General features: G+C 38.1%; 1 protein-coding gene across 4 annotated transcripts in view; it reads right to left on the bottom strand.

The window, feature by feature from the left end:
• Nucleotides 1-1,504: 1,504 nt before the first annotated feature.
• The window catches only part of LOC109298670, a 32,296-nt gene continuing 21,978 nt past the window's right edge, over nucleotides 1,505-11,822 (bottom strand). For 3 of the 4 annotated variants that reach the window (XM_019518895.1, XM_019518897.1, XM_019518894.1), the window contains exons 3-8: nucleotides 10,978-11,116; nucleotides 10,024-10,145; nucleotides 8,023-8,133; nucleotides 3,894-4,000; nucleotides 3,353-3,443; nucleotides 1,505-2,102 (exon numbers count right to left, since the gene is read on the bottom strand). In XM_019518895.1, the coding sequence (XP_019374440.1) occupies nucleotides 1,986-2,102; nucleotides 3,353-3,443; nucleotides 3,894-4,000; nucleotides 8,023-8,133; nucleotides 10,024-10,145; nucleotides 10,978-11,116 (687 nt within the window). In that variant the 3' untranslated portion in view covers nucleotides 1,505-1,985. Of the gene's footprint in view, nucleotides 2,103-3,352; nucleotides 3,444-3,893; nucleotides 4,001-8,022; nucleotides 8,139-10,023; nucleotides 10,146-10,977; nucleotides 11,117-11,822 lie in introns of all 4 variants that reach the window. The other variant, XM_019518896.1, reaches the window with a different exon arrangement.

Here is an 11,822-nt window from a genome sequence, read left to right as displayed (position 1 = left end):
TGAAATATCAGTATATGCTTGATGGGTATGGGAGGCTCTCTTCACTTTCTAAATAGGTCAGGGGCAGATCCTGTTATGTATTGCCAATATTTTACACAGGAGTGTCAAGCTCATTTGGCCCTATGGGCCAGATCAAGACTAGAGACCCCTGTGGGTTGGATCTGAACCACTTGGCTTCTGGCTGCAGCTGCCAGCACTGCAGCATTGGCAGTCAGGAATTTAACACCACCATCACACTGCCCCCAGAGCCCTAGCTACTGCAGCCACTGTCAGCATGGCCAGCATCCAAGGGGGGAAAGCCACCAACTAAAAACACTACATTCTGTCATGGCATTGAACCCCAAGGTTCTGGCCATTCTCACACTGCAGCTCTAGCAGTGATGGAGAAAAACCCTGGGGGCTACATGGCACACCTCAGTGTGCCAGATCCAGCTTGCAGGAAGCATGTTTGACATGCCTGTTTTACCCCATCACAAAGATGGTATTAGGTCATGCCACCTGTCAAGAACTATCAGCTTTTTAACCCATTATAATACCACTTTATTACCACTAGTAAGACTGGAGCAAATTGAGGAATTTTCTTATCCTAGAGCAGTGAGGTGCCTTGAAATTCTTTCAAGGGTGTCTCAGGGTGTTGACACAATGTTAGCATTACTGGGTGTGCAAACATAATTCACAGGATAAACCCAGAGATGCTAAATAGGAATTCATAGTGTTCAAAGCATTCTGACTGGCTGTGGACTTTCATAGATGTTTGGGTCGGAAGGGACCTTAGCAGACCATCGAGTCCGACCCCCTGCCCTGGGCAGGAAAGAGCACTGGGGTCAGACAACCCCAGCCAGGTGCATGTCTAGCCTCCTCTTAAAGACCCGCAAGGTAGGGGAGAGTACCACTTCCCTTGGAAGCCTGTTCCAGATTCTGGCAACCCTTACCATGGAGAAGTTCTTCCCAATGTCTAACCGAAATCTGCTCTCCATCAGTTTGTGGCCGTTGTTCCTAGTTACTCTAAGGGGTGCGCTGGTAAACAGAGCATCTCCTATTCCTTGCTGTTGTGTGTGTCCCACCCCCCACTGATGTTCTGAGTTCTTTGCAACAGAACTACTTATTATTATTCTATAGTAAAAAATGAATGAAAATGAGTAGTAAAAAATGAGTGAAAATTAGAAGCTGGCACCTTCTGAGGGTACCTCAAATCTACTGAATGGTGCTTCAAGTCTGAAAACCACTGTTTTAGAGTTAAACCAATACATCTGAATAATTCTCTATGTATCGCTAAGTATGCTACATCAATAGCCAACTGTAGGGACAATTCAGCAAATGGGGAAGATCACCATTACCACAAAAATGCCATAGACCAGGACAGTGTTTTCTCTCTACACGGATATATATGGTTCTGTAGTTACTATGCATTCCTTGAAGAAAAAAATTCATAGGTACAAAATTAAAGTCAATAAGGTAAAGTTGCTGGTATTAAAGAAAACAACACCACTGCAATATAATATAACTTTAAAATGAAGTTGTATTAAATAACATTCACATTCACAATTAATACTGGCTCACTATTAATACTGGTTCATTATTTTCCATTTGAAATGCTTGTATTTAACTTTAACCGTAATGAACAGTGCACAAGATGGATTCCCTGGTTGTCAGGATGCAGTCAGTCATTCTTCCAAATACTTATGTCCAAAACAGCCACAGGCAGAACTGTTAGCTAAAGTTCAATGTGGTATTCTGACATGAAGAACATTTCTTTAAGAAATTTTACACGTCCAAATATGCCCTCAAAAGCACATTTTCATCATTTTTTCATTACTAAAAACATGTAGTTTCTAAAATAAACTATAAGATTTTTTTTTTGCCATATTTCCTGGATATAGGGATCAAACTTCATCCTGCCACACAAATTCCATTGAAAGCAATGAGTTCTGTGTCAAACAAGTGACTACCTAATTTACACTATTACAAGTAAACAGGTTGGCACATTACAGAATCTTGTATAAATGAATTTGTTGAAGTGCTTCTCTATCAATGTCCTTTTCCACGTACACATCATAGTCCAACTGCACCTCTTCTACCCACTGACTGAGCTGTATGTTCATCTAAAACAAAGAAAACAAAAATTAACAGTTTTGAGAACAGCTGCAGTTCCAAGGACTGAGCAGAATAAGAGAGTGCTTACACATAATTTATTCAGAATAGATAAGTTAAACTTTTTCTAGAAATATTATTTGACCTCAAAAGGAACATCTAAACATAACACATTTCAGTTGACTTTCTGCATATACGTGTATATAAGTGAATAAGCCTAATGGTTCCTGACTGGAAAGAGCTAGTTAGCCTTCCTGACTGGAAGGCATAGTTTAATAGGTTATATAAATATAAGGTATTAGATGTCTGCAGCAGGAGAAACTATGGGACTATTGCAGGTATCTTCTTTCCCCACACACGGAGGTTCATGATCAATCTTGTTTTTGTCTCAGACTATTCTTGTCTAACCCCTGTCCCTTCCAGAAGTCAAAGTGCATCTTTCTTTTTCTTGTGGTGGAAGATCTATTTCACAGCTGACAGCTGATTCTAACTCTTCTAAAGCAGAATATTGTATATCCAGTAAGCCACTCTATCAGTAGCCCAGTGAAATACTTAATTCTTCCCACTGACACGTTTGCTAAAGCATCCGCTCTCTAATGATGTGTAAACTGTAAACAATCCCCATTAAATGCACAGTACTATGGTATAACAGCCCCCCCATGACCAGTTTTCTTAGTTTTCATGGCTTCTAATAGCAGGCCCCAAGTTGACTATCAGAAGACTTGAAAATGAAGAGAGTTAATCAGGTTTAGGACTCCCAATACCACACAACTGGTATTTAATCAGTTTTAAACACTATTGTGTTTAAAACTGCCAATACCACACCAATACTACTTCTTGAGTAGTTTACACTAAGGTTGGTTAAGAGCACAATTTGGGTTAATTCAGTCTTTTTTTTTCAGACCTGAGGCTATACACTGAAACAGAGTATGAGGTACTTTGAGAACCTCAGAGTTAAGGCATTACATGAATGAAATCTCAGAATAGCCCTGTTAGGCTAATAAGAAGTTTTCTATTCTATAGCTGGGAAAAGCAAGGCACTGGGATTCAAGGGCAAAACCATGGAAATGGGTGGCAGAGCTGGGAATAAAACCAAGAGTCCCAGTTTTTAAGTGCCTGATCTAAACTTCAAATTAAATTCTCTTAGCTGTACATGTGCTACTGAATATTAACTATTAGAACGCAGATTAAGTATCAAAGCAACTTTTACAAGAAGTAATAAAACATATCTGCTAGAAACTGTTTAAAAAAAATCACAAACCTGCAGGTTTGAGAGAGATTCTTCAAGGCTTGGGACTGTCACTAATAACAACCCTTTTTTCCGTACATTTTGACTAATAAATTCCCAGGCTCTGAAACACATTTTGAAATGTAAATATGGTATTTAAAGATTGCAAGATGATCTCTTTTAGAAAAAGAAACACATTCAATGCAAAATGAAACTAAACTAGAGCTGAGCCTTCAAGAGGCCAAGAAGCGACTTACACAACTTAGTGACCAAAAGCAGATGAACTTCAAAGATTTGTCATTTGTACTTTAGTATCAATTATTATTACAGCAACTCTTGGACCATTCAATTACCCCTTATGAAGACAGGGGGCTATTTTAACTGACTACTGCAATGTTCTGGACAAAAACTGGTAGAATAAATTATCTGACAATCAAGTGAAGGCATTTTAAAAGCTATTCCTTCATATAAATTGTGTGTGTAACTTCAAGAAACACAACATGAAAGATTTTCATAACTCAAAAGGTTAAACACATTGCCAGACATAGATTACTTGCTCAGACACACAGCTTACCTGGCTTGCTCCAGGCTGTCAAGAAAATATTCAAAAACATTATTCATTACAACTACATCAGCATTTTGAAGAAGTAAAGCCTGAGTACAGATATCTGCATGAATCACCTGAAAAAAGAAGAATTTCAGATGGAAGTAAATTAATTAATAAATAAGTTGCATGGTTTTTTAAATCAACATGAAGTCTGTCAATAGACCAGAGCATCTATTGCCAACATCTGTCACAGATAATCAAAGGGGACGGACCATTCAAGTTTGTGATAAGCAAAACAAAAATAAACTAACTGAAGTGAGTGTTAAGGAAAAAAGATTTTTTTAGTAATTAAACTTCTTAAATCATTATGTTGAATAAAAATATGATCTGCCCACTTTTGGCCTCATATGCTGAATGCCACTTGAGTACAGAAGTTTTAGTTAATGAATTTTCTGCTTTAGTGACTTGTGCTTATTTATCTCCATTAAGGATTTAATTCAGTTAAAGCTTTTATGAGGCTATTGAAATGCATCTTCAGGGTTGCACTGGTTGCAAAAGGAGCAGAGCTTAGCTGAGTCCTCAGAACCTAAGTTTAGTTACTGCACTCTCATTCCACATTCTGGAAACACTGGAGATGTCATGTCCTCAAACCTTGAGGAAAGGACTGTTTTTATCCACCCAAAAGAAGATAACAAAACATGTACTTTACAGGAAAGGCAAAAATGAACACTTGAGCACCCTGGGAGGCAGCTACACATGGGGCAGCGTCAGTGGTTATGCGGCTATTGGTGCGGCACTTGCAATGTTGGCAGTGCATTTACTGCTCTTTTTGCTGACATCCTGGTCCTCTTCCACTCTGCTATGCTATGCTTAGGGACAGTTGATGAGATCTGTTGCCTGCAGCTAAACAGATACTTTGGCTAATTTCTGAAATTCAACACTGTACCAATGTCTTTGTTAATCTAGAAATGTTATTAAAAGTTATTGATAAAGGATGAGGCACTAGCACCTATTCACCTTTTCTAGTCAGCACTTCAGAGATTGAGAATTAAGAAAATGGGTAATTTAGGTACCTTATATAATAAAAAAATGAGTCATGGGATGATACTTCACACTAATCCACTAGATTGGATAATCCACATTTTGTTATGTTAATCTAGTGTTTATACAATTACCACAAGGCTCAGCAATGGAGAATTTTGGATTCTCTAGGAAAATATGACATCTTTGTATAAAGGAGACATCATTTTTGCCACTATTTTGTTTGTTTTAAATCCTGTTGATATCTATTAAGAAAAAAAGATGTCTTTCCTCTACTGAGGCATTTCCCCACAAATTAAATGTAGAACTATGCTGTTCCAAGTGATATAGGAAGAGGTATTCCATATATCACTGTAGCAGCTTAAATGAGGAAAGAAGGAAAACTGAGTTGTGCTAAATTTAGCACTGATTCATGCAACAGAGCCCAAACACTACCAAAATACCTTGGTGTGTGTTTACTTATGGCCAGATATTTCTATATTAGCTTTAATTGTAACAAAGTGCTAAGGTTAATAAAAATGGTTATTTTTATCCTATATATAATTTATCCAGATAACTAGAGTCAAAGGGTTGATTGTGAGTTTCTCTCGTACTTTGTAGTAAACGTAAGCTGTAAGTGGGATTCTGATCAGTGCTTCTTTGGTAAGAATATTTATACAGTCTTCCTTCCTGAAATTGTAATATACTCTTTTCTAATTAGTAATTCATAGGGACTATGTCAACCAATCTCAAATCTGACCTACAATATTGTTTTTTTCATGTCCTCTATGTTAAAAGTTTTTCAAAATCATTTACTGTATTATCTAGAAAATAAAATAATGTTTGCATACTACCTGTACATGTTATCCTATCAAAGGAGGAGGCTGATTTTTTCTACATTGAAATGGAAAAATAAAGAAAAGCTTGATTTTTAGGGCACTAAAATAATTAGTGAACCAAAAAACTGTACAAAAGTTAAAGCACCCCTGAATACAAATCCAAAGGACTGATAGCTTTCAAATATGGGGGCTCTTCAAAAGTTAGCTGAGGCAGGCAAACAGCTGTGTGTGTAATGCAAGAAATTGTACAAAGCACTACCAATTTACTTTCTTTCTTATTAGTGACATCCCTAGAATTTCAAGCCTGGATTCAGGAATGTGTTAACCAACTGGCTTAATTTTAAATGTGTTGAAGCCCACTGAATTTAGGGGCTCTTAATTAAAAGGTAAACATGTATTTAAGCACCTTTCCTGGGTAAAAGTAAGTTCCTGAATCCCACCTCAGTTTACCTAAGCTTCTATTTGTTTTATTTTTTTCCCCACAACATCAAGTATTTGCCCCAGCATGACTTCCATGCACTTATTTTTTTTCTTTTTTAATTTATGAACAGGACAACCTAAGAGCCATTGATAAAAGTCCTGCCATTAAAGAAATCATTTCTCTCTCTTGTTCTAGGATGATGATATAATGTCCTATTAAAAATAAGGCAGAAAATATTAATCACTAGCAGAACTTCTTTTCCTCCAAAACTTTTGGCCTCCTATGGATTACTTAACCAAATGGCTTGTGTCTGTTTTCTGCTGCTAACATCTTGCTCCACAGAGGTTCAGTTAAAGAGACAGGATTCATTTTGTAAGGCATTGAAATCCAAGAATGATCCATTCAAAGAGGTGTGATAATAGGAGTCACATGACACAATTAACATCAAATGGGAACTGAATAGTAAAGTCCCCAGGCACTGCTTTGAAATGCTTTCATCTTTTTCATTTCTCTGCTTTGAAAACTAACATTTCAACAGAATTACAAGGTGTGAAGAAAAACTACCACTTAAGAGGGTGTATGTTTTCCAGATTAAAAAATGTCTCAGGAGCAAAAATATATATCCGCAATCTCCAGTGAATGAATCTGGAAGAATATTCCATTGTACAGTACAATTTCATTTGCTGATATGTTTCAGTCATGTCAGAAACCTTTGCAAAAATAGGATTTTGGATAGGCTGGGTATGACCACATGTAAAGCACTGCAGTACTAAACTGGGATTAAATAGTTTATGCTGTTATTTCTACTGAACAGCACAGTATCTTCTTAATGGGTTATTTTATTTGCTGAGCAGCGATAGCACCTAGCAGCTGTGTAGCTCCACTCTAAATTGTGTATGCAAAACGGGGAAAATCACGACCCTGTTAAAGTGAGTAGGAATTATCCCCATTGACTTCAGCAGGACAAGGACTGGAGCCGGGATTTCACCAATTTTATTTTAGACAATGTTTTGTTACAGTTCACTACAATACCCATAAGAGAGACTGTTTTTCATTATGAGAATGAAAAAATGTACATTTTAATTACATGAGTTTGCTTGGAGCATACCTTGTTTTTCCTAATGTACTATATGCACTAACATGAACTGAAATCCTCAGTTTCAAGAAAATAAAGACATGCAAGAGACAGTGTTGGTAGCCTGCCATCCTTTAGCTTTACATGAATACAAATCCTTGGCAGCTTCTTTTTTCTGTTCTTTAGAAAAGATGGAGACCCCACATACCAGTTGCTTTGATTATTCTAGACATGTGTCATGTATTGGCTTGATTCTTTTTCACTAAATTCAGTGGCACTGATTTTATTCAGAACCAGAAGTTAGGACAAGGGTGCTCAACCCCTGGCCTGTGGGTCAGATCCTGCCTCCAGGCACCGTGTAATTCAGCCTCTGGGGCTCCCCACAAATTCCGTGGGGAATCCCACGGGCTGTGGCCCTGTGTGCTACATTGGGCAGCACAGGGCTCCTGGAGCCTGATCCAGCCTGTGGACTGGTCCAGCACCATTCACCTGGCCCACAGGACCAAAACACCACTGAGTTAGGGCTATGAGCTACTGTTGTGAGCCTGCTGGCAGACTGAGCCAGATTCAGATAAAGGTAATGGATTCAGTAAGTGTTATTATATTTTGAAAGAAGTTACTTAATTTTGTTTATCAGTTTTTTTGGATTTGAGGCTTTTGTTTTTTTACAATTGAAAAGATAAAGGTGGAGAGACACTCTAAAACACCTTTGATTTCACCGGTCTTTATCGCCAAATAGGATTTTCTAATTTATATTACAGTTTGTTAAAAATATAGACATTGCAAAATATATTTAGTCACCTTTACTCTGTCAGTGAAATGGTATTTTGTGATCATCATTTCTTGCAAGTGGCAAAAGTCTGCATTCATTTCCACTCCATATAACTGGAATGCTGAGCTGTAAAGACAGCCCTGTACTAAGGAAAGAAAATATAATAACTGAGGTGTCTTTAAAGTAGCCTGAAATGGAAAAAATAAGGGTAAAGTATGCTGCAAAGTGAAAAACTCCAAGATTACAAGCAAGTAAAAATGTTATTGGGTAAAGTCAAGTCATTTTGGAATAATATGGATAGGAAATACACTAGAGTGGACAGCTACAATTTTTTTAAAGGTTAAGACTCTGTTTTGGCAGTTACACTTAATGTTTTATCAATATTACCATTCAAAGGAAGGAGTTGAGCCGAGAGGGCAAAATAAGATAAAGGAAATTAAGCTGCGTATCTAGCTCTTACACTTCAGTTGGTAAATAAATGGAAATTGGCTGAAAGACAGGAAACATTAAAGCAGTATAAACTGAATTATGGAAGTAATTTGCAACAAGGGGAAAAAGCTCAAAAATAAAATAACAGTCTTACAAAGTGGTGGGGTTTTTTTTGTATTATTTAGGGAGAAGATGGAAGATATCTATGAAACAGTAAAATCCAACCCCTCCCCCCTTCGGCACCCAATAAATATATATAGAATTCAATACACAAGATGGTATATGAGAGACAAATTTGTGCCCATACTGCAATAGGCGAACTCAGAACAGGATCTCTCTTATAATGAACAACACTACGTATAAAAGTACTTCTTGTATAGGCATATAAAATGTAAATGTATATTTTACCATCCATCAATAACTCAAAATTATTCTAAAGTAGTTCACCTTTCGACTGCGATTATGGAAAGATTCTGTTCAAAGGGAGGAAAAATTTCTGAGATAGCATGAATGCCTGAAAACTTAGGGCTATAATGGATAAAAAGCTCCAGCTTTAACTGCAGCTTCATTTACAATGAACACTATAATTACATCTAGCTCATGATAGGAAAGACAAAAAAGAGTATGCCAAACATACAGAATTTTTCAGATGTCCATGTACCACAACTTGATTATTATAGCTTTCTGAAGCCCTTCAACCCTATGGCCAGAAAAGTCGCCTGTGCAGAGAAAATGAGGCAAATTGCCACTTCTGAAATGTGAGCCAAGAATCTGATGAAAAAGAGACCTATTCTTTTAACTACGTTGCTCCTTCCTCTTGAGGCTATCTTCCATTTTACCAGCATAACTGTTTCAGAGCTTCAAAAAAAATTCAGTAAGCATAACAGCAAAGTGTTACCATTTAAGGATCTGATTGCACAAACATTTACAGATGGGAGTAACTTTATTCTTGAGCAGTCTCCACTCAGATGAGTAAAAGTACACGTTCAAGTGTTTCCAGTATTAGGGTGTAAAGAGCCAATGACTTTGAGAAAAAGGTGAGGTGTATTAACTGTTATAATGTACACCTAGGCATATTTTGCATTGCTGTTGGCCATATGTTACACCAATTGTGCCAAAAGCAATCAAAATTGCACTTGAGTTTCCTGATAAAATGTTTTATATGCATTTTTAAAAATGCAGAATAAGGCAACATATTTTAAGTAGTATATAATCCTTCTCTCTGTATTTAGCAGTTTGGTAACTTCATAATGGCATTCACTAACCTCAAGAAAATATATGGTCAGGACAGAAAAAGACAAATTAATTTACCAATAAGAGACTGAGAAGTAAGGAACAGAAGAACAGCCAAAATGTCCAACAGCAATAGCCTGTGCTGTTGGACAACAGACTCCTGGCCAATAAATGCAATGGTTTGTGTTTTCACTTTTAAGGGGAGCTGAAGGAGAACTGAACATAAACACCTCCCACTGTGGTCAAGCTATACATTCTTCTCTGTTGATCTGTCCTCTCAGATCAAGATACAGTTTGGAACAATGAGAGCTGGCAACAAGAAAAGGAAAATGTATGTCACAGAATATGATTTCCTGTGCTAGATTTACCGCGAACAGCACTGCACCGAGCCTGGAGCCAACATCAACCAGAGCCTTTCCTGTCAGGTCAGGCAATACATGTTGATAAAGAAACTTCAGCTCCATGAGGGAAAAGGAATGAGAAATAAACTCTGGGAAATAAGAAAAGAACAAAAGTGTTGGGTGAGCAGTTTTTACCAATGCAAAGCTTTCCATAGAACTTATCATCATTGAAAATATTCGAGGTTTCTTGAACGCCTGCCTCCCTAGAGCAGGGAACCCCAAGTTTTGTAGCTCTGGGGGAATCTGCTAAGCAGATTTAGGGCTATACTCCCTTTCAAGGAGAATTTTGAAATCCTCCAAAAAACTGAATTACCTTTTTCTGTACAGCTCTAATAATTATAGTTGCTTGCCAGTGACATCATAACAGCAGTGAAGTTACTTAAACAATTTGGGATTGCCACTGATCATAGTACTTCAGGTCTCAAAGTAGTGGTACTACAGATTTCCTAGATGGACATGGCTTAAAATTGCAACTCTGTAAAACCTTGACCCTGAATGTTATTGCAATAAAGTACTCAAGCCTTGCAACTTAAATGTCCTGCCTTCTACTAGGGACACCCCAGAGCTACATCCCATTTAGTAGCAATTTCAGGAGGTATTGTAGCTTCAGCCTTTTGGTGCTCTTCCCCAATATGCAGGTAAAGAATGACACTGCTGTGTCAGAAATCTTTGGCTTTTGCACTATATATTTTCCTCTCCAGCAGCCCTGTCTCCTTTGGATGAATGGAAAGTGCCACTTGCGAATATATCTGTTTGACCCATGTATTTGGAAAGCTCTTTGCATTCCCTCCCCACAGAGAGCGGGGAATAATATGGTCTGCAGACAATGCCAGTTTGGACAAAGTCCTCTATCAGCTGGATGTTCTTGTGAACAATTTTAGTTAAAAACAGTTTGTTTATGGCTCCCAATACAGTGCTTACCTAAAGGTGCAGTCTTGTGTGATCCACACGCCACACAATAATTTCTACTCATTTTTCCTTCCTCACACAATGAATCAACAAAGTCGTCATCATAAAGGAATGCATCAACATGAATCATAGGCTCTGGATGCTGATGCATCTGAAAAAGTGACTGATATCAAAAAAAGGAATAGCAAAGTCTCTTCATTTCATTTACACTGTATTTAACAAAATCCAAGATCCAGACTCTGGGTCTCATTAATTACTCATCTGGAATCTTGAAATTATGATGTACTACATGTACACAACCCTAAGATTCAGGCCAATCAATCCAAACTATCTTATTTGTGTAGTTTATTTAGATATTTAATGGAATATATTTTATTTTTCTCCAAGTCTAATACGGTCTAATCAACTCCTGATAAACTATTAGACACTCTTAAACTTAAGAGAGCATTCAAACAGGGATCACACAGATCTAACAATATTAGAGGTGCATCGATAAGAGGTTTTTTTGGGCCAGTATTGATGGCTGATTTTTAACGAGCCATATTGGCTGATAACAAGCTGATTCCAATATACAGCCCTGCAGTACGGAGAATAGCGTCTGGCTGGTAAGTCTGTTGTGGGGGGGCAGACTGAGGTCCCCACAGTGAGGAAGGGAGTGGAGCTGGCACTAGGGCTAAGGTAGGGTCAGGCACTGCACAGCTGGGGCAGGGCGGGGCATGGGATGGAGCTGCAGCTTGTCTAGGGGATGTGGGAACAGCTTCTGCCGCTGCACACACCATGGGAAGGCATGGGGGGGGACACGTACCCCCAGATCTATGCACGAGGGAGGGCAGGCTGCTGCTGTGGGCTTGGACTGG

The sequence above is a fragment of the Gavialis gangeticus genome, unplaced genomic scaffold (assembly GCF_001723915.1).
Source record: "Gavialis gangeticus isolate Ggan-Ray unplaced genomic scaffold, GavGan_comp1, whole genome shotgun sequence".
NCBI lineage: Eukaryota > Metazoa > Chordata > Crocodylia > Gavialidae > Gavialis > Gavialis gangeticus.
The sequence above is the reverse complement of the archived record's forward strand: the minus strand, read 5'-3'. Positions and strand labels throughout refer to the sequence as shown.